Source organism: Aricia agestis, chromosome 18 (assembly GCF_905147365.1).
Source record: "Aricia agestis chromosome 18, ilAriAges1.1, whole genome shotgun sequence".
Lineage (NCBI taxonomy): Eukaryota > Metazoa > Arthropoda > Insecta > Lepidoptera > Lycaenidae > Aricia > Aricia agestis.
In genome coordinates, this window is record NC_056423.1 from 3888174 (window position 1) to 3912138 (window position 23965).

Consider the following 23965-nt stretch of genomic DNA (forward strand, 5'->3'; position numbering starts at 1 on the left):
TGATAGAGGCCACTAGAGAGTAGAGACTGAGCACTGTTCAAAATTTATATTCAGGCAGTCGGCTTTCTCTTCCCTGGCGCACCCACAATTTTTAATGATGGTAATTATATATCTGAACGAGCTAGGAGCTATATATTAGCTATACTTAAATAAATAAGTGACTAAATGTTGCCGTAATAACTACAAGGAACTCTTATGTTCTCTACTTCCCAAGAAACCGTTTTTTGTGTTTACTCCAAGTTAAGCTTTGCTTCTTTTTGCTTTTAACTTAGTCGCTAAGAACCGCATCTTTAAAAAAGAAGGATCCTTTATTTGGGTAAAACTTCAGATACATACATGGTGCTTACACCAAGTAACGCTTGGCCTTCAAGGTATGTTTTTAACTTAGTCGCTAAGAACCGCATCTTTAAAAAAGAAGGAAACTTTATTTGGGTAAATCTTCACTTCAGATACATACAAGCACAATTTCAGAACCAAATTATTTCAAATTGGTGTCCACTTAGCATGTTATGTTGCGAACGTACACACAACGCTGATTTTCAGTAAGCGCCATCTAACTGGAATAATTTGCTTTACAGTGTCGCATTCTATATTTTCCTTGAACTTGTAGACATCTCCAGTCTCCGCGTCATAATCGCCGTGCCGGTGGGCGGCGGATGGGCTTCCTCCTTAGCGCAGACACCTGCGTCCTGTGGACCTTCAGATCCCAATTCCACGATCGTTTCCCCATTATTGTGCAGTTTCCTCTGCCGGGGACCCATTACCGTCCAGTTTCCTCTCATGTGGACCGTAGTCCACTCGAGCTGACGACATGATTGGCGATAGACGCTCTTCTTGTAAGTCGTTTGTATATAGACCGCGAAGACATTAAGTTTGCTCGGCAAAAATGGAATATCAGATCTGTCGTTACTGCTAGATCCTGAATCCTGATGCGATGGTGACTTAATGACACGTTTTTGGTAGATGCACTAATTGCCCAATCCAATTTCGCCGAGCATTCTAAGGTGTGTGCGGTTTTTATATTCTTAATCAGTTTTAGGTTTTAGCCATCTTAAGCATATCTTTGAATTTGAATTTAATTCCTTCAATTTCCTTTTAGGCTTCGGCCAAACCTACGCGTCAGTAACGCGGGACGCGGGCCGGGAGCGTCTGCAACGCGAAACTGGTGTACACACCTGCGCGTCTACGGTGCGAAACTGTAGATTATTCCCGCTCTGCTGACGCGAACATCCGTCGTTGCAGACGCTCCCGCTTCACAGTCTCTGTGGTCGCGTAGGTTTGGCCGAAGCTTTACTCTTTGATTATACAGTGTGTAACAAAAATAAGTGATAATACTTTAGGGTGTGTACGTGTTCCTTGTAGAGAGTTCACTGTGAAAGTAGCAGCGCTGAAAGACGAAATTTTTTTTTCACTTTTGTATGGGCAAGGGCCCGAGCGTCACGATTTTCCCCATACAAAAGTGAAAAAAAAAGTTGGTCGTTCAGGGCTGCTACTTTCACAGTGAACTCTCTACAAGGAACACGTACACATCCTAGAGTATTATCACTTATTTTTGTTACACCCTGTATACTACTTACTGTTGCTTCCTCCTTATATCGTCCTCATGTAAATATTTGTCTATAGCATATTATGTTATAATTATATTTATCTTCTGAAACATTTATCTTCATTAATTATTAACCATGTGATGACGAGAGATGTTATGTCGGAGAGTAACCCGGTTACGTGCACGTCAGCCAGTCTGCAGGCTGTTCGGTCGCGTTTAGGTTGCGTACTTCCTGCACTTTCACTCACTGAGGTGCAACTACAGGCTACGGCCTACAAGTAATGACTTAATCTCAAATTAAGTATATTATTGGCGTTAAAAAAGGAACATTGATAACGGGAAGTCTCATTTTCCGCCTTGGAGGAAGATCTAGCAGTAAAACAATGATGCTATAATGAGCATACTCATTTATAGCAAAATTTGCTTCAAATTAAGCATCATGTTTGTAATGCTACTGAGTATAATTATTATCATATTTTTAACCTCCGACAAAAAAGAGGGGTGTTATAAGTTTGACGTGTCTGTCTGTCTGTCTATCTGTTTGTCTGTGTGTGTATCTGTCCGTGGCATCGTAGCATCCAAATTTGGGCTCATATTAACGGCCTCATCGAAAAGGACATTGATAGATGGTAATCATGAGAATATGATTCTGTTGATAGGAATTATTCTGCACTATAACCAACACAAGTTTCAAAAGTATGAAATAAAATTAAATTAAAAAATTTAAAAAAAACCCCGCCAAAACAACTTTAAAAAGTAATGAAATAATATGTACTGCCTTTAAGTTCAAATAATTCCTAACTTGTGTAAAGTAATATTTTAGTCCATAATTGTTGTCAAGGTGTGTCGGGGGACCGCTAATGTAGATGTTTGATTTCACATAACAAGTTTAAGGATCAATTCACAGCAATCTGAATCGAGATAGGTAACCAGCGACTTGGCGGTTAAGTTGTAGGTTTTAGTTTACTTGGCGGTCCCCCGACACACCGTGACAACAATTATGGACTAAAATATTACTTTACACAAGTTAGGAATTATTTGAACTTAAAGGCAGTAAATATTATTTCATTACTTTTTAAAGTTGTTTTGGCGGGGGTTTTTTTAAATTTCTTAATTTAATTTTATATAGGAATTATAATTATGAACTTAAAATATTTGGCAATTTCCGGTACCTTTATAAATCATTACATGATTCTAAAAATTGATAGATATTGTTATTTGAGTTATGAACCGCACAATCATGCTGATGATTGACATTTAATATTTTGTCCAAAAGCGTGAAATGCTCTAGATATACAGCTGGTGTCAGCGATTACGTGGTGCGATGACGCGGCATCGTGTTACTCATGACAACGATTAATAACATCGGTTATTTTTTCATGATATTATGACTGCCTTTTAACTATATCAGGGACTTTTTGTTAGAATTCCAAAATTATAATCCCCTAAACTTCTAAGCCTTTTGGATAAGAAAAGGTTCTTCCATCACTAATACCCCTTCTAGGGCCCTCCTACTTTCTGCATTATGAAATAAAGATAAACACATAATCCATAATATTATAAATGCGAATGTGTGTCTGTCTGTCCCTGTTTCTTCATGCTGAAATCGCTGAATCGATTTTGATGAAATTTGGTATAAAGATACTTCGAGCCCGGAAAAGGAGAAGGACATAATAAGATACTTTTTGCTTAGGAAAAATATACGGTTTCCGCGTGATAAACGAATTTCGACGCAATAGAGTTGCGGATGTCATTTAATATTCTACGTATTATATCTGTGTTCAGACTTCAGAGTTATTTTACCTCCGAGAGGACCTTTATATCAACGACATAAGGATCAAACTCTAGGGGGCACCGCCTGTACGCTGACGTAACGGAAGTCTGTTCGTCAGAACTCAGATGTAACATAACGAATATTTCCAATGGCTGATAGTGCACGCCGACCTTGGACATTGTTATCGCAGCACGACTAGCTCGCACCTCGGCGCATCACTATACATCATCATCATCATAAGTCATAACCATACTTACGTAGCTAATCATCCAAAGATCGCCATTGGACACAACGGAAGAGGTCACAACTTAAAAGCTCAATAAAGCATAATATGTCAAAACTAACTTTTAATTCTGCGTTTAGAACAAAACATTCACAGCTGCACTCAGATTTAACCCATCAATCCCCAATCGGCATTTTATTTAAATACCCCACGATCGAGGTATTTTATTTTAATGATTAGCTACAGCCTTCAGTTTTATGGGACTACTTTGGTATAAAAACTTTTATCCATTTTAATAATATTAATAATAGCTCCCACACCGGTTTCGGTGACGGTGGCGGTGGTCATTGAAACCAGACCAGCTACGCATGAGTAATTTTATAGTGCCCAAGTGTGTGCGCAGTACACAAGAGCACTTTCTATTCCTTTACTCTCATAACCTAGTGGGACGGAAGACCGACACGACCGGCGAGAGATCAGGCGCAGAACCGAATTTTTAATTTCCCATCCGACGCATGGATCATCTTACTTGTTAGACAATCAGGTGATCAGCCTGCATTGTCCTAACTCCTAACCAAACTTGGAAATAACAATTTTATGTTTCCAACGCGGGAATCGAACCCACGACCTCCGAGTCAAGAGCCCAGCTCTATACCACTAGACCACGGAGGCATTATATCCATTTTAAGAGGAGTCCACACCGCCGTTTTTCCATACAAACGCTGTCCCCTGTTTCCTCCCTGGATAATGCCGGTAGAGTTATGATTTTTTTCCTGAATATCTATGGCCAGTATTAGCATGTCCCTATGTTTTCTTTTTTTTCATAATTTTATTATTAAAAAAGATAAGAACATCCAAAAACCCAAAAAAATGGCAAAATTTTCCTCTGTGTTCAAACACCCAGAAAACAAAACTGGCTAAAATATACAAAAAAAAATAAAACAGGACCACAGCTCAAGTCTTCCTTTAATTCTTAATGAAAAAAGTACTTAAATCGGTTAAGTTTTGAAGAAGGAATCAGCGAACAACGAATCGAAGGTTTTCTGTTCTTTTATTAGAACTTTTGTCGTGTTGTCTCTATCGCGCTCTGCGGTGGGAGACTTGAGATTGGTGAGACAGCAATACATTTTCAAATACCTATTTTCAATTTCTCTCGCCCCTGGTGTATCCTCTTAATATCGCTACTTAGTAAACAGCAGCTTATATATAATATAGCCATACTAATATTATGAGTTATGACTAATTAGTCTATTAAAATACCCCGGAAACCGCCACGTGTCCGGTCAAAGGACCAACTCGATGATTGTTTCTGAGCCACTCTACATTCCACGTGCTTTGTATGCTGTATGACACTATATTTATTAACTGGGTGGCTGCATGGAAATATATATTTTGACACATAAGTTGCTTTATGTTTGTTTATATTATCATCAGAACCTATTTATTTCTTTACAAATGACCTGAAAATCAAATAATTTTGATCGGCTTATTTTATTTTTGATCTAGTCGTTCGTTATCTAGTCCTACTTATGGAAACCTTCTCTTCGACTTACCATTAGCCAATTTGCTGCCTCACAACTATCAGCTATAAAGCCATTTCAGTTACTCTAATAATAAATAATTATTATCCGTTGGATAGTCAGACTACTGGACACTGGGTGGCGTGCACTGGAATGCAATTATATAATTAGAAAGAAGTCGCTTTGAAAGTACTATCGGTGACGCAACTCCTGATATCGGCTTAAATATCTATAGCTCATTGTGCTGGAATTATTACACTTTAAAACCCACTTGGGCTCATCTGGATCAAATGTATTTAATGCTTCAACTCCCAAGCGGTCACATTCGACGACGACGACGACGAATCCACGATCGAGGGATTAATTGAGATCAGAAGGCCTACTACGAAACCGTTTTGAGACTCAAACAATCGAAGGACTAAGGAGAATGCCGCGTCCTGCTCTAACAGCGTCGTCTCACGTTTGTTAGAGTAGGACACGGCATTCTCGTTCGATTGTTTAGGTCTCAAAATGGTTTCGTGGTACGGGCCCTGGTTATCATGGTATGCATAATATGACCCATGGTAGTTCGGGTGATACCACGTAACCCATGTCCTCTTCGTTACTAGTCACTCAGGCGTCACGTGCCTTGCGAAATTTCAAAATGTTTCAGCTTGCTTTGTTTCCTTATCTCTGTTTTGTTCTGGTGCCAAAACAATGGCAGAAAGCAAGCATCATAATATTTATCTCGACATAAGAGGATTATTCTCGAAGATCTACGCGTCAAGTAATACTAAACTCTCAAGTGGCAATAGTAATTAAATTAACAGCTAGACATGAAACAGCTTTTATGGCAGATTTTATGGCGTCTTATATAGCCATGAGTTATTTGCTAAAACTAATCTAATAAGCATCAGGAATCTAATAAGAGATGTAATTTTATCTAGTTTATTGATTGTAAAGTGGAGATGTGCCTGAAGTTCCGAACGTTCAAGTGAACGAATTAGCTACAAAACAAAAACAACTTATCTTGTGTATCAAAATATAATATGCATCATAGTGAGATAAGGGGACACTTTTAGAGGGTGCAAATGTTATTTCTAACTCAAAAAATAGTCACCCCTAAAACCCACCCTTATAATTCCAAGTCGATTTTCTTCCACCCCACAGTGATTGAAAATTCTAAAAAAAATCATGCTAGTATATTTATAGATCCTACATACGATGGTAATATTTTCAACTTGCGGACTCACCCCTAAAACTTACCCTTAAAATTCAAAGTCGATTTTCTCCCACACCACAGTGATTGAAAATTCTAAAAAAATTCATGCTAGTATACTTATAGATCCTACATACGATGGTAATATTTTCAACTTGCGGACTCACCCCTAAAACTTACCCTTAAAATTCAAAGTCGATTTTCTACCATACCACAGTGATTGAAAATTCTAAAAAAATTCATGCTAGTATGTATACTTATAGATCCTACATACGATGGTAATATTTTCAACTTGCGGACTCACCCCTAAAACTTACCCTTAAAATTCAAAGTCGATTTTCTACCATACCACAGTGATTGAAAATTCTAAGTCGATTTTCTCCCACACCACAGTGATTGAAAATTCTAAAAAAATTTATGCTAGTATATTTTAAGATCCTACATACGATGGTAATATTTTCAACTTGCGGACTCACCCCTAAAACTTACCCTTTAAATTCAAAGTCGATTTTCTACCATACCACAGTGATTGAAAATTCTTAAAAAATTCATGCTAGTATACTTATAGATCCTACATACGATGGTAATATTTTCAACTTGCGGACTCACCCCTAAAAATTACCCTTAAAATTCAAAGTCAATTTTCTCCCACACCACAGTGATTGAAAATTCTAAAAAAATTCATGCTAGTATATTTTAAGATCCTACATACGATGGTAATATTTTCAACTTGCGGACTCACCCCTAAAACTTACCCTTTAAATTCAAAGTCGATTTTCTACCATACCACAGTGATTGAAAATTCTAAAAAAATTCATGCTAGTATACTTATAGATCCTACATACGATGGTAATATTTTCAACTTGCGGACTCACCCCTAAAAATTACCCTTAAAATTCAAAGTCGATTTTCTCCCAGACCACAGTGATTGAAAATTCTAAAAAAATTCATGCTAGTATATTTTAAGATCCTACATACGATGGTAACATTTTCAACTTGCGGACTCACCCCTAAAACTTACCCTTAAAATTCAAAGTCGATTTTCTCCCACACCACAGTGATTGAAAATTCTAAAAAAATTCATGCTAGTATATTTTAAGATCCTACATACGATGGTAATATTTTCAACTTGCGGACTCACCCCTAATACTTACCCTTAAAATTCAAAGTCGATTTTCTCCCACACCACAGTGATTGAAAATTCTAAAAAAAATCATGCTAGTATATTTTAAGATCCTACATACGATGGTAATATTTTCAACTTGCGGACTCACCCCTAAAACTTACCCTTAAAATTCAAAGTCGATTTTCTACCATACCACAGTGATTGAAAATTCTAAAAAAATTCATGCTAGTATACTTATAGATCCTACATACAATGGTAATATTTTCAACTTGCGGACTCACCCCTAAAACTTACCCTAAAAATTCAAAGTCGATTTTCTACCATACCACAGTGATTGAAAATTCTAAAAAAATTCATGCTAGTATACTTATAGATCCTACATACGATGGTAATATTTTCAACTTGCGGACTCACCCCTAAAAATTACCCTTAAAATTCAAAGTCGATTTTCTCCCACACCACAGTGATTGAAAATTCTAAAAAAATTCATGCTAGTATATTTTAAGATCCTACATACGATGGTAATATTTTCAACTTGCGGACTCACCCCTAAAACTTACCCTTAAAATTCAAAGTCGATTTTCTACCATACCACAGTGATTGAAAATTCTAAAAAAATTCATGCTAGTATACTTATAGATCCTACATACAATGGTAATATTTTCAACTTGCGGACTCACCCCTAAAACTTACCCTAAAAATTCAAAGTCGATTTTCTACCATACCACAGTGATTGAAAATTCTAAAAAAATTCATGCTAGTATACTTATAGATCCTACATACGATGGTAATATTTTCAACTTGCGGACTCACCCCTAAAAATTACCCTTAAAATTCAAAGTCGATTTTCTCCCACACCACAGTGATTGAAAATTCTAAAAAAATTCATGCTAGTATATTTTAAGATCCTACATACGATGGTAATATTTTCAACTTGCGGACTCACCCCTAAAACTTACCCTTAAAATTCAAAGTCGATTTTCTACCATACCACAGTGATTGAAAATTCTAAAAAAATTCATGCTAGTATATTTTAAGATCCTACATACGATGGTAATATTTTCAACTTGCGGACTCACCCCTAAAACTTACCCTTAAAATTCAAAGTCGATTTTCTACCATACCACAGTGATTGAAAATTCTAAAAAAATTCATGCTAGTATACTTATAGATCCTACATACGATGGTAATATTTTCAACTTGCGGACTCACCCCTAAAAATTACCCTTAAAATTCAAAGTCGATTTTCTCCCAGACCACAGTGATTGAAAATTCTAAAAAAATTCATGCTAGTATATTTTAAGATCCTACATACGATGGTAACATTTTCAACTTGCGGACTCACCCCTAAAACTTACCCTTAAAATTCAAAGTCGATTTTCTACCATACCACAGTGATTGAAAATTCTAAAAAAATTCATGCTAGTAAACTTATAGATTCTACATACCATGGTCATATTTTCAACTTGCGGACTCACCCCTAAAACTTACCCTTAAAATTCAAAGTCGATTTTCTCCCACAACACAGTGATTGAAAATTCTAAAAAAATTCATGCTAGTATACTTATAGATCCTAAGTAAGGGTAAGTATTTTTAATACCAAAATTGGGTATTAATTTTTTTAGTTTATGGTAGACTTTTACATGGAACTGCCCTGTTATCTATTATTGACAAATATTTTTAACTATAAGGCATCTATTATTTAAACTTATATTATTACTTCCAATGAAATAAAATACGAAAAAGATGACTGATAAATGTATACTTACCGAATGACACAGAGATCCATTAGCAATCGATGAAAACGACACACCGTCGATGTTTTCTATATCTTTAATTAGTGTAGGTATTACTTCTGCGAGAGAAACTTTTTTTGCTGTGGGTTATTTTAAATAAATTAAACCAAGTAAAAAACCACAATGTCTCGAAATATCTCAAAGCGTTACGTCACAGATGGTCGAGCTTGAATGTAGTCGTGGAAAGTTCCATAAATTTTGAATTTTAAGGGTAAGTTTTAGGGGTGAGTCCGCAAGTTGAAAATATTACCATCGTATGTAGGATCTATAAGTATACTAGCATGAATTTTTTTAGAATTTTCAATCACTGTGGTGTGGGAGAAAATCGACTTTGAATTTTAAGGGTAAGTTTTAGGGGTGAGTCCGCAAGTTGAAAATATTACCATCGTATGTAGGATCTTAAAATATACTAGCATGAATTTTTTTAGAATTTTCAATCACTGTGGTGTGGGAGAAAATCGACTTTGAATTTTAAGGGTAAGTTTTAGGGGTGAGTCCGCAAGTTGAAAATATTACCATCGTATGTAGGATCTTAAAATATACTAGCATGATTTTTTTTAGAATTTTCAATCACTGTGGTGTGGGAGAAAATCGACTTTGAATTTTAAGGGTAAGTTTTAGGGGTGAGTCCGCAAGTTGAAAATATTACCATCGTATGTAGGATCTTAAAATATACTAGCATGAATTTTTTTAAGAATTTTCAATCACTGTGGTGTGGGAGAAAATTGACTTTGAATTTTAAGGGTAATTTTTAGGGGTGAGTCCGCAAGTTGAAAATATTACCATCGTATGTAGGATCTATAAGTATACTAGCATGAATTTTTTTAGAATTTTCAATCACTGTGGTATGGTAGAAAATCGACTTTGAATTTTAAGGGTAAGTTTTAGGGGTGAGTCCGCAAGTTGAAAATATTACCATCGTGTGTAGGATCTATAAGTATACTAGCATGAATTTTTTTAGTATTTTCAATCACTGTGGTATGGTAGAAAATCGACTTTGAATTTTAAGGGTAAGTTTTAGGGGTGAGTCCGCAAGTTGAAAATATTACCATCGTATGTAGGATCTATAAGTTTACTAGCATGAATTTTTTTAGAATTTTCAATCACTGTGGTGTGGGAGAAAATCGACTTTGAATTTTAAGGGTAAGTTTTAGGGGTGAGTCCGCAAGTTGAAAATATTACCATCGTATGTAGGATCTATAAATATACTAGCATGAATTTTTTTAGAATTTTCAATCACTGTGGGGTGGAAGAAAATCGACTTGGAATTATAAGGGTGGGTTTTAGGGGTGACTATTTTTTGAGTTAGAAATAACATTTGCACCCTCTAAAAGTGTCCCCTTATCTCACTATGATGCATATTATATTTTGATACACAAGATAAGTTGTTTTTGTTTTGTAGCTAATTCGTTCACTTGAACGTTCGGAACTTCAGGCACATAAGTGGAGTCATGATATGCCTTAATGAATACATTGCAATTTGCAATGAATTAGGCCTTATAAATCGAGTCGCATCTGAAACTGATCTTTCTAACCTTCCCAGCCAATCTAACACAATAAAAACCTATATTGTTAAAATCGTGACTTATCTTCATAAGTAACATTACATTTTCCTCTATCCTCAGCCACAAAAACAATTCGTTCTGATTTATTATACCTCTGAAAATTCTTAATGCCCACGATTTAAGAATTAATCTCGTAGAACGCGACGCGACGATCGCGATAGACGCAAAAAGCGCAGCGGTAGGATCGTTCACCGTGGCGAATCAGCCTTCAACTCACTGTACAAACCCACTGACCTAAATCCATCCATGTTTTATGGCAAATCATCGCAAAAAACATGAATGGAACAGCAAAAAGTTAGTAAAATCAGTTGACACTTTTATTTCGCGTATAAAAACTAATAGCAGAGACTTAAGTTTCTGCTATTAGTTTTTATACGCGCTTAAATAGCTTTAGCTGGGAATTGTCCAGAATCCAGAAATTCGGTGAAAATTCGAAGTGCTGAATGAGAGGGAAAATATAACATGGAATGCTTATAATAATTAGGGCCAGCGAAGCGAGGCCACAACCTGAGCACTTTGTGGCACTTTACGGAAAAACTATATCACGCCTATTGATTTGTGCTTAACATAGTAATTTTTATTTATTATATGTAGATCTGTAATCATCGGTCAGTCAAGGTTTGGTTATTAAAATATTTTAAAAACTGTCTTAACGATTACATAATTATTACCATTTACCACGCAGAAACACGACGCGAGCCCTCACAAAGCTCTTTTAGCTATTATGGTAAATATTTCATAAGTTACCAATTATTTTTGTAATTTTTAAAGCAATGTTATTTAATTGTAGTAGATCAGTGCTTGCTCTACCATGCGCTAGATCATTACTCGTATTATGCCTAAGAGTGCTTTTACATCATTCGATTCAATGTCGTCTCATCTAATTAGAAATATCGGAGCGAAACTACCTAACATCATTTGCTTTGATCTGATGCCATGTCGTATCGAATGATGTAAACGTCTTGGTCTTTTTACCGCTGCCCGCTCGCCTCAGTAGCGGATACGTTACTGAAATCGTCCGTTACTCATCCGCTACTTGATAACTTATTTACTTTTGGGAACTTCTCAGAACTAATGTTCCGATGAAGTGTGTTCATTGGAAAATTGAAGCATCAATTTATTAAAAGGGATCGTTCGAGTACACAAGTATCTTTTATAATATTACAGTTCCATACTGCTTTTTTTTTTAATTTAAGAGCCATAATCCAGAAACAGCCTTTGTTTCTTTCGTGAACCCTTTTCTCGTCATTCACCTGATTTCAAGTCTCCATTTCCGAAAAAGCACCCCGGGGTTATAATGTACCTTACCTTACCCACTAAAACCACCTGCGGTTTGCCTTCAGCCCTATACGGAGGGATGTCCTGGATCTGTCTAACACAGGACTCCCTCCACGACCGGCTTCCTATCTATACCTACTCATACGTATCTACCAGAAATAATCGCAAATGCCACAGTACCTTTAAAAGGACTTTAAATGAGTCTGCCATGGGTTGTATAGTACGTACGAAGGTATTGTCGGCAATGTGTTTAATTGCCTCCCCGGTCGCGGTCCACGGCTCGAGGTGAATCACGCACACGTTTCGTCATCATCACTCATTAGCTGGAGCGGATGTTTTCCTAATTTGTTGAGCAATTTTGTGGAATTTAGAAGCTATCTCTTCCTGAACAATAGGTACTGCAAAGTACCCAGCAGCTTACCTATTAGGAGTACGTCAATTTATAAGTTTACTTTCCTCCAATAATAGCATGTTCTGCCAAGTCTTACCCCTACAGAAGGTGCCAAGTAGGTGGGTCTTTACAATATTTTGCTTGGAGCTTTTTGGGGAACAAACCATGTCCTTGGTTCCACAAAATTTGGCTCATGCCATCTCTATCACTTTTGGAGCTACTTATGCAATAGTTGCTAGCCATTATTCGATAGCAATTATGTATGAGGTCATAATGACCTCAGGTTTGGTTGTTTTTGCTGGTCGTCCTCTCAGAGGTGAGAGATAATGCACGCGTTTATCAGCGCGAGGTCGGCCGCGCTTCAGTGCACTCCCATTCATGATAGCCTGTGCACTCAATAGTTCGCCCAAATTCGCGGAATCCTATTCAACAGGTTCAAATGTAGGCTTGGCAGTTTTCAGGGTCACGTTAATAGGAAATCGTTTTGGGTATTTGCATTCAAAATAGGCACCTAAACTTAATACTAAACTCGCAAACTGTTGTAATGTCTGGCGCATCTATTTTGAGAGTGAAATTGTGACGATAGAGATTAAGAGTTCTCAGCCATGTCTGACAGACTTAAGGAACAAAACTTTCAGATGAGATTGTAACTTCTGTATAAAGCAATCCTTCCTATAATGGCTAAGCTTGCTAAGATCTCCAGTGGATTTCAATCTCCTGAGTAGGAAGTATCTATGAGTCTGACGAATGGGCCGTGTGCGCACGCGCAGCGTGCTGATTAGACTCATTAATAATGTGCAGCATGGAGTGTACGGCGTGTACGTCTGCGGCTGACTTATCAATTAGATGCTCACCTCATGTGGAGTCAAGGTCTGTTTGGCGCTATTTGCATGCAATGTGTCTGACAATTGTTCTATGCGTAAACTCATATTTATCTATGTGACTTGTACAGTGTACTAACGCCTCCGTGGTCTAGTGGTATAGAGCGCGGCTCTTGACTCGGAGGTCGTGGGTTCGATTCCCGCGTTGGAAACATGTTATTTTCAAGTTTGGTTAGGAGAATGCAGGCTGATCACCTGATTGTCTGACAAATAAGATGATCCATGCGTCGGATGGGCATGTAAAAAGTCGATCCTGCGCCTGATCTCTCGCCAGTCGTGTCGGTCGTCCGTCCCACTGGGTTATGAGAGTAAAGGAATAGAGAGTGCTCTTGTGTACTGCGCACACACTTGAGCACTATAAAAATTACTCCTGCGTAGCTGGCCTGTTTTCAATGAAACCGGCCACCGTCACCGAAACCGGTGTGGGAGCTATTATTACAGTGTACTATCATGTCTCATCTATATTTATTATACAATATGTCTGACAAACTAACCTAACCTAGCCATACAATATAATGTAATGTCTGACACTGAGTCTGTGCGTATCTCAAAATCTCAAAATATTAATCTGAGTTACTTGAACTATCGCAAGTTGGTTATATTGCTCTCAGGGCAACTAGAGCTGCAATTTTATACTAACTCACCTAACCGTTAACTCTTAATTCATTTATCGCTAGGAAACGGTATTTTTTTCCTAATAAAATCTTAGGTTCTTTCCCCGGCCTCAAAGTATCTTTATAGGTACTGTAAAAATAAAAATAGACACTTTCGCATTTATGATATAAGTATGGATTATGAGTAGGTAGAGCTTATTATTATAATGAGACAAGGACCTCTGACTGTGAGGTCGTAGTCTATTGTAATTTGTACAAAACTCATACAATAGTTTGGTACTTTATTTAAGATCATATTTTCAATCAATTGATCAAGGTTAGGTACTCTAATGTTGCAATGAGTGATATCGTTGAGAGTTGAGACTTTTTTATTTTGAGTTATTAAGTTTGAGGTCATATTATAAACTAAATATACGAGGGCTGCTATTTATGTATCCGGAACTGGCCACTTACAAGAACAATATTTAAAAAGTAATTACAACATTTGAAAATAGAACTCTTTGGTTGAAGAATACATTTTGGCCGTGTTCGTCGGCGTATTTTTGGACAAACCTTTTATCGCGCATGTCCAAAAGATGTCATGGCAACGCCATAACAAGTTGCTGGTCAAGTCGTAAACAACGTCTTAATTGTTTATACATGATTAAAATAATAAAAGCTAAACATAAATACATAAGCCTAAATTGTCTAACAGCCGTACAAATAATAATTTATTTAACACTATGATAGTGTTTGATTATTTTATTTCGGAAAATATGGATATGGATCACTTAACAATAAAAAAAAAAAACTTGGAAAAATTTAAAAATTTAATTGTTTTGTTTTTATGAAATAAGAAGGCAAACGAGCAAACTGGTCACCTGATGGAAAGCAACTTCCGTCACCCATGGACACTCGTAGCATCACAAGAGATGCAGGTGCGTTGCCGGACTTTTAAGAGGGAGTAGGGTAACAGGGGAGGGTAGGGATGGGAAGGGAAGGGAATAGGGGCAGGTAGGGAAGGGAATAGGGTAGGGGATTGGGCCTCCGGTAAACTCACTCACTCGGTGAAACACTGCGCAAGCGCTGTTTCACGCCGGTTTTCTGTGAGAGCATGGTATTTCTCCGGTCGAGTCGGCCCATTCGTGCCGAAGCATGGTTCTCCCACTGGTTTGTTCATTGCAACGCCACCAACAAATTGCAATTGGGTTAAATGTCAAGTCGTAAACAGTTGTCGTTGCCATGGGATGACATGATATGGACATGCGCAATAACTAGGTTTTGCAGCGAATGCGCTATTTGTTTCATGTGACTGTCAATTATTTTTCCATTGTGGCGTCATTTTGAAAATTGCGTGTCTTCATTTGCCATGAATCCATGGCAAATGAAGACACGCGTGAACATTTTCGTGCAATGATTTACTACGATTTTCGGCGTGGGCTAAATCAACAACAGTGCTTTATTCAACTCACCGCAACTTTTGGAGATGAAGCACCATCAAAAACCACTGTTTATCACTGGTACAGTGAGTTTAATCGTGGGCGGTCTATGCTCACGGATGAAAATAAAGAAGGTCGCCCAAAAACAGCTGTTGTCCCACAAAATATAGATGCTGTGCGGGAACTAATAATGCGTGATCGTCATGTTACATATCGCGAGATAGAGGCGTCCTTAGGCATAAGTATGACGAGCATACATAAGATATTACACGAACATTTGGCTGTAAAAAAAATATGTTCGCGTGTCGATTGGTGCAAAAAAATGATAAAAAAATACAACCGTGGTACGTCAAAAGCCGTTTATAATATCTACACAGGTGATGAATCTTGGATCTATGCATATGACCCCGAAACTAAACAACAGTCAACGGTGTGGGTGTTCCAAGATGAGCCGAAACCAACAAAAGTTACTCGTGCAAAAAGTACTTTGAAGCAAATGGTCGCCTGTTTTTTTGGAATTAATGGACATGTGGCTACAGTGCCATTAGAGAATCGTAAAACGGTTAATTCTGAATGGTATACGACCATTTGTTTACCAGAAGTCTTTGAAGAAATAAGAAAGGACAACCGACAACGCAGAATCATATTACATCACGACAATGCTAGCTGTCACACCTCAGCTGAAACAACTCAGTTTTTGGAGGGTCAAAAGATCGAATTGACTGGTCATCCGCCGTACAGCCCTGATTTGGCACCTAACGATTTCTTTTTATTTCCATACGCGAAGAACAAATTACGTGGTCAATGTTTTTCGAGCCGCGAAGAGGCTGTTGATGCGTTCAAAATGCACGTTTTGGAGATACCTCAATCAGAATGGAAAAAGTGCTATGAAAATTGGTTCCAGCGTATGCAAAAGTGTGTTGATTTTGAAAAGCAATAAAACCATATTAAATGATATATGTTTGTTTCTTTTTTTAATTCCGGATACATAAATAGCAGCCCTCGTATGTAATAGATTTACTAAATTATTTTTGAGCATCATGCTATGGCTGGATACCAGGCTAAAGAAATTATTTGTATGTAGTCCGGGTAACATAATTCTACTAATATTATAAAGGCGAAAGTTTGTTTGGATGTATAGATGTATGGATGTGTGGATGTATGGATGTTTGTTACTCTTTCACGCAATAACTACTGAACGGATTTTAATGAAAGTTTACAATAATATAGCTTATACATCAGAATAACACATAGGCTACAATTTTAACCGACTTTCAAAATGGGGGAGGTGTTATGTTCGTTTTCTTATGTTCAACGGTTACTCCGCTGTTTGTTAACCGATTTTCAAAATTTTTCTTTTGGTATATAGGGTATCATCCGTGGGTATCATCAGTGGTGATCTGATGAAGGATCCATAAGTAATCGAGGGAACTCCTCAAAATTTATAGGGAAACATGTGGTGACTTCGGTTTCGTGAAAAGTATTCTAAGCATATGCTACCAACAAGTAAGATTTTGCATCGAGGTATACCTGGTATACCGTGGTTCGGAAGGTGCTAAGAGAACTCTTGATTCTTTATAGATACAAGTTTGGGAGTTTCGGCGTTGTTTTAAGAACGGAAAGCATATGCTACTATGCAAATTACATTCATCATCATCATCTCTACCATATTATACCATGCATCGTCCCATGGTAATGACTTATGAGCCTATAATGATCCTGTTATTGGTACTTTTATAGTCTTTTAGATGGAGACTCGAGTTTGTCAAGCGATAATTTAAAAAAAATCTATACCTACCTAATATTATAAACCTGAATAAACATACACATGTTTGCTTGAACGCGTTAATCTCAGGAACTACAGGTCCGATTTAAAAACTTATTTAAGTGTTAGATAGCTCATTTATCGAGTAAGACTATAAGCTAAATATTATCACGCTAAGACTAATACGACCGAAGAAACTCAGGAAAACGTGGGAAAAACGGAGGAGATATAAGAAATTACCAACTACTGGAGCAATTTTTATGGCAATATTAAGCACAGATATAGAGTAGACCAAGTGAAGGGAGTAGGGACATAAGCTATTTTTTATGGGAAAATGTACGGTTTCTGTAAAATTCCTAATTTACGCGGGCGAAGCCGCGCGGGACATCTAGTATTTCTATAAGGGCATGCGCTTATAGAAATATTATGTTTATGTATATTTCTATAAGCTAATATTTCTATATTTATAGAAATATTATGTTTAGGCATTTATGTCCTTTATCCTTTTAGACTTAAGGACATGTCCTTAAGGCGGGGATTAATCTCAATCCAAAACTATAACTTTGCACACAACCAAAGACCAAGCGTATACGCATCGCAATAAGATTCATTTTAGCTTAGCATAAAACTGATGTCACTCGAGCAGATTTTTTCTATTTTTTCATGTTTTTTTACAATATCTTTGGAAATAAACATTATGAAACAAAATTGTTCGGTTAAAGAATTTTTAATATAGATTTACTAACAATTTATTCAAACAAAATGTATAATTATCCTAGTTAATACTTATATTTCGATGAAATAGATTTTTATCGGAGGTGAGTTTGTAAATTAATTACAGCCAAAGTATTACGTTTTATTAAAATGTTTATGGTTTAAGGTATTTTAAATATTGTGCTTTATACCTCATACTTTTTAAAACTTCGTTATTATATTGGAACTAGGTAAACCGGAAGTCGCGGAATAACAAATTGGGGTTTATCCTCGCCTTAAGTCTAAAAGAATTTAAGGATAAAGGATATAAATGCCTTGGAAAGATTTTCTCTGAATAAAGATATTAAAGGTCTAAAAGACACCTAGAAGACAGTAAGCGTTAGAAGGCGGTGGAAACGGGCATTAATATTCTTACAACGATCAACTGTTCGACTGTTACAACAGTATACACGTGTTAAATGCGAAGTTTCCTTCCGGATTCAGTCTGCAGTAGTCGTAGCGAGTAACAGCATTACTCATGTATCCAGTTATTTCTGGCATCAATAATATAATTCATTGTAATAATTATAACTCCGTCATTAGCAGGAGCATAATTCTATGGCTCTGAAGCTGTTGAAGCTGATAAGATGGTTCATTTTTAACCCCCGACAAAAAAGAGGCGTTTTATAAGTTTGACGTGTCTGTCTCTGGCATCGTAATATCCAAACGGGTGGACCGATTTTGATCTATTTTTTTTTGTTTGAAAGCTGACACTATAGAGCGTGTTCTTAGCTATAGTTCATCATCATCAGCCCGCTCAGTGCTGAAAAATGTTAGTTGGATCTACTTAATTTTTTTGAATCTGGGTTTTTTTTTTTCTTAATTTAACGATAAAGATTATTTTCTATATTTTATGTATTGAGATTTGAGAGGAAAATGAATTGTTAATATTTTGAATAAACTCAAGTTACGCTTGACATTTCTTCCGCGTTCGCGGTTTTGGTTAGTCGAGTTTAGTGTTTAGTTTAGACCTTAGCCGTGGTTATTTCGCGGTATTGGATTTCACCAATGCCTATGAGTGTTAATCGTTTGTTAAAATATCACACCTTCTGCTTCATTAATAATGATCCGTAGACTCTACGAGATGACAATAATATCCTCATTTTCCTCAATTCCCATTCGTGCCGGCTCGACCGGAGAAATACCAGAAATACCACGTTCTCACAGAAAACCGGCGTGAAACAGCGCTCGCGCTGTGTTTCGCCGAGTGAGTGAGTTTACCGGAGGCCCAATCCCCTACCCTATTCCTTTCCCTACCCTCCCCTATTCCCTTCCCTTCCCATCCTTACCCTCCCCTATTACCCTGTTCGCTCTTAAAAGGCCGGCAACGCACTTGCAGCTCTTCTGATGCTGCGAGTGTCCATGGGCGACGGAAGTTGCTTTCCATCAGGTGACCCGTTTGCTCGTTTGCTCCCTTATTTCATAAAAAAAAAATTAACAGTAGTTTAGGCAATTAACTAGCTGCTGCTTTCAGAATTTTTCCCTGTCTATTATTTTCATGTTTATGTTACAGTAACAATCTCTAATTTATTGTTATCCGTTCCGGTGGTTACTAGTTAGTTCCTTGAATACTTACAACTCCCCACTGAATTTTATTACGTGGTAGAGCCATGCTTCGGCACGAATGGGCCGGCTCGACCGGTGAAATACCACGGGCTCACAGAAAACCGGCGTGAAACAGCGCTTGCGCTGTGTTTCGCCGAGTGAGTGAGTTTACCGGAGGCCCAATCCCCTACCCTATTCCCTTCCCTTCCCTACCCTCCCCTATTACCCTATTCCCTCTTAAAAGGCCGGCAACGCACTTGCAGCTCTTCTGATGCTGCGAGTGTCCATGGGCGACGGAAGTTGCTTACCATCAGGTGACCCGTTTGCTCGTTTGCCCCCCATATTTCATTAAAAAAAAAAAAAAAAAAAAAAGAATTACATTAAATTCTAGTGCGATAAATACGTTTCAATATTTCTTGTTGATTAACTTAATTTGTAGTTAAATGGAGCTCAAAATATTTGACCGATTTAGCATTTATACAAAACTCTAACCTCTGTGATTCCGGGCGGAGCGTTCGAGGCCTAGATGAGTAATAATAATAATAATAATCACTCCCACACTTGTTTCGATGATGGTGGTCGGTTTCATTGAACCAGGTCAGTTACGCAGGAGTAATTTTATGGTGCCCACTGCTCATGCGGGTGCGCAGTACACAAGAGCACTCTATACCCAGTGAACGGAAGACCGACACGACTGGCGAGAGGTCAGGCGCAGGACTGACTTTTTACATACCCATCCGACCATGGATCATCTTACTTGTCAGACTATCAGGTGATCAGCCTGCATTGTCCTAACCAAACTTGGAAACATGTTTCCAACGCGGGAATTGAACCCACGACCTCCGAGTCAAGAGCCACGCTCTTGACTAGGAGGCGTCATGCCTAGATGAGTATTGTTATACTAAAGCTCCTTCTCTCTAATTCCAGGTGGCGCGTTCGAGGGCGTAGAAGACCAGGTGTCCCCGTTCGGGTACGGGCGGGGCGAGGGCGTGGACGCCGGCCACGGCGACCCCGAGTGGATCTGCGGTCGGGACAAGCCGCAATACGACGAGATCTTCCGCTCCCTCAACCCCGTCGACGGGAAGGTCACCGGCGCCGGTACGCACACCCTCACACCACGCGCTATACGCACGCTGGCCCTCCACCCGCACATACTCACCGCCCTCACCGCACACACGGCGACGCAAGCGCTGCTCTCCTCCACACAGAGTTGCTCGGGACTTGTCGAACTCTGCGCGGCCCGCCGTGACGATGACGCGTATACTAAACTCCTGGAAATTCTAGAAGCCTCCGTCCAGAACTCGCGAAATCTCACCCAGTATTTAGCCATCGAGCACAAGAGGCAGGCGGACGGGGTGTCCATACATAGCTACCATGATTCCACCACAGATGAGGGGGATAGGAATCATTCAGAATTTAACGAGCGGGCTGGGCGTATAGTTTCACAGAGCCAGCCTGAAACGAGATCGGATATCCCTCACGAGTCCGATGATTTTGATATCTTCAGATTTACTTTTGACGTTTTAGATCGAGCGGCGAATACGGTTGTGTTCTCGATTAAGTTGTTGGTACTCGTCATACTCAATATCGTCGTCATGGTGATAGTTTTAGATGTACTTTTCGTGTGCGTCGCCTATGTATTCACAGGTCAGAGGTATTTCCAGTTCGCGACTGTTAGGAGACCCCAAACCTTGCTAGAGAACATAAAATACATGGCCCTAGGTTCCGAAATCGAGACGTTTACCATTGAGTCTATATTTCAGCTTCTGTATCCTCCGAATATAGTCAGGATTTTGAGGGCCCTGCTTGATGTATGAGTTTTAAATTGCGTGGCAATAGTATTTAGTTCCTTGAGTAGTTCCTATTCTAATGATGCTGAGTGAGAGTTATGTGACTTCTTACCGTAAGGACGTCAACGAGCAGGTAGTATTAGTTACTGTTGTTTCCCACCAGGGGTGCTGCATTGATCCCCTCGAACTTATTCCTTATTAGATGACGCCCGGGACAGCGTTCTGCCAAAATTCGTTCATCGGAACCGTACATTTTTCCGGGATGAAAAGTATTCTATGTCCTTTCCCTGGACTCAATGTATCTCCGTACCAAATTTCAACAAAATCGGTTCAGCGGTTTGGGCCTGAAGAGCTAACAGACAGACAGACACACTTTAGCGTAAATAATAATATTATTAGTATGGACTAACTCACGGTGGGAAGTGTCAAAAACTCTCACTCAGATCTCAGGTGATGGTTCGCTGGACTGCCTCTCTCTATCTCTATTTAAGTTTACTTAACTCCACTTTAGAGGCTATATAAAACCGATGTTAGTAATGTTACTGACGGCGCCTTATGGTAAAATTAAGAAGGGTTTGAGTATTCGATGTTTATCTTTTTGCTTTTTAAGTGTTTTTTTTTTATATTTAAGTATATTTTATTACCCTGTACATATTTTATTATACATGCATAATATTATTATATCTCTTACCTCCACTAGGGAATATTCAAACTTCCTTTGGGCTGCTAACCGTTACTTGACTGACGATTATGTCATAACCATAAAGTTAATGTACCTAGCGGAATAGAGAAACAAAGGCATGAGCAAGAGAGATGTCACTATCAGTAACACTGCGTGGTCAAAAGAGACGTGTGATACATGACAGCAGCACTCTTTTTTTGACGTCCAGTCGGCGTGTGCCGCACGTTGACAATTTAATCTTATAGAAATCATGTTCAATCATGCTTGTGTAAGTACGTACACATATTATTTTTACACACTGATGAAACCAATTTCGGTTTAGTTTGACAGCTCGAATTTGTTGCTCTATTCCACTAGGTATATTAACTTTATGGTCATGACTGACTCTGTGAGATGTGTGAATTGATGAATGATGAATGATTGATGTATGTATGGATTATAAGATGTTGGTCATATAAAATTAGCCTGCTTAATATGAGATATGATAATTTCTTATTTGATGATATTGATTTTATCCACAGTATTATTTCCTAAACATTTTATTCTAACATTATTTCCTTTTAATTCACTGCAAATAAAATTGCTATACAGTATGTAACGAAACAAAGTACAAACTCTAATAGTTTAAGGAGTGTCTGTGTCCTTTATAATATGTTATGTACGGTTAACTGTGAAAGAAAAGTGCTGCTTCTTGCACAGTAAAATGACCATGGACGGACGTGGATGTGTATGTCAGAGGACATACAAATCTAAAATAAAATATAACTTTGTTTTGTTACAATACATTATCCAGTATATTAACAAATATTCTAATAGATTGATTCTATTTTATTTGCAACGAATTAAATATGATGTTCCTGCCTAGTTTGAGTGTGTCCTCTGTCTACAGCGGCCAAGACGGAGATGGTGAAGTCCAAGTTGCCCAACTCGGTGCTGGGCAAGATCTGGAAGCTATCGGACATCGACAAGGACGGCTTCCTCGACGACGAGGAGTTCGCTCTGGCCATGCACCTCATCAGGGTCAAGACCGACGGCCACGACCTGCCGCCCGAGCTGCCGCACCACCTCATACCCCCTTCCAAGAGAAACTGAATACGCCCCCGAAGTGGGCGACCAATCGGAGATACGCCCCTAATGTTATATGCCGCGCCTGAACACGCCACTGAATTGGGCGGCCCAACTGGTGATACCCCCTTGATGCCACACCTAAACAGGCCACTAAAGTGGGCAACTCAAAATATATAATCACACCAGTGTCGTCACTATGCGCAAAAACAACGTAATGCATCGCCAACACATGCACTACACTAGCAAAATCCTTAATCTCCGGCAAATTCAGGTGTGTGGCCTCTCCCGAACGCTGCAGACGCGACAATACTTTTAAATTTCATGGCAACTTCAGAAACTTAAAAATTATTTTACCTTCTTACTAATAGAACTATGTGTTTGAATTAGTGAGCTATATGAAATCGTTAGGAAATACAAAAGCTGCCATGGAATTTAAACTTTAAATGTTTCTTTTCACCGCTACTGTGTGTGTCCATGGCTTAAAGTTGTACTTATTGTAGACGCGAAATTTTGTATTATTGTTTGTGTATTTTGGTGATTTTTGGCGTATGGTGAGCCATGGCGAGCGAGCTGTGTGGTGGGGTGGTGTGCAATCAGGGGAACTCACATTCACACATACACAAGATAAACTCTCTTATATACTTGGTGTCCGAACATTTAACATAACCTCCAGATTAACTTTATAGTATAGAATGTAGATTTATAAGAAAATTTACCAATAATTCTTTAAACTATTTTTATTTTACCAAGTAAAAAACACCAATAGTGCTACTATTTAATTTATGTGTCAGCGACATCTGTTGGAAATAAGTTGAGGCCTCAGTGGTCTGTCGAGTTCAACTTACTTTATCAAATGACGCTTACATTCAGAAACAAGCCAATAGCGAACGTATTTTATATTATAGCAAATCTCGGAAACCGGGCATTATCAGCAGGGCTAGCATAACAAAAGGAAAGAATCGACATACTGACAGATTTTATCGACAAAATGGCGGATTTACATTGTCTAACTGTCACTTTGTCTATTCTTCC

General features: G+C 38.2%; 1 protein-coding gene across 1 annotated transcript in view; it reads left to right on the forward strand.

Moving 5' to 3' along the window:
* LOC121735732 (EH domain-containing protein 3) overlaps positions 1–23599 on the forward strand; it is a 43191-nt gene extending 19592 nt beyond the window's left edge. Inside the window, exons 2-3 of the mRNA XM_042126646.1 lie at positions 20321–20491; positions 22755–23599. Coding sequence (XP_041982580.1) covers positions 20321–20491; positions 22755–22957 — 374 coding nt within the window. The 3' untranslated portion in view covers positions 22958–23599. The remainder of the gene's footprint in view (positions 1–20320; positions 20492–22754) is intronic.
* Positions 23600–23965: the final 366 nt, after the last annotated feature.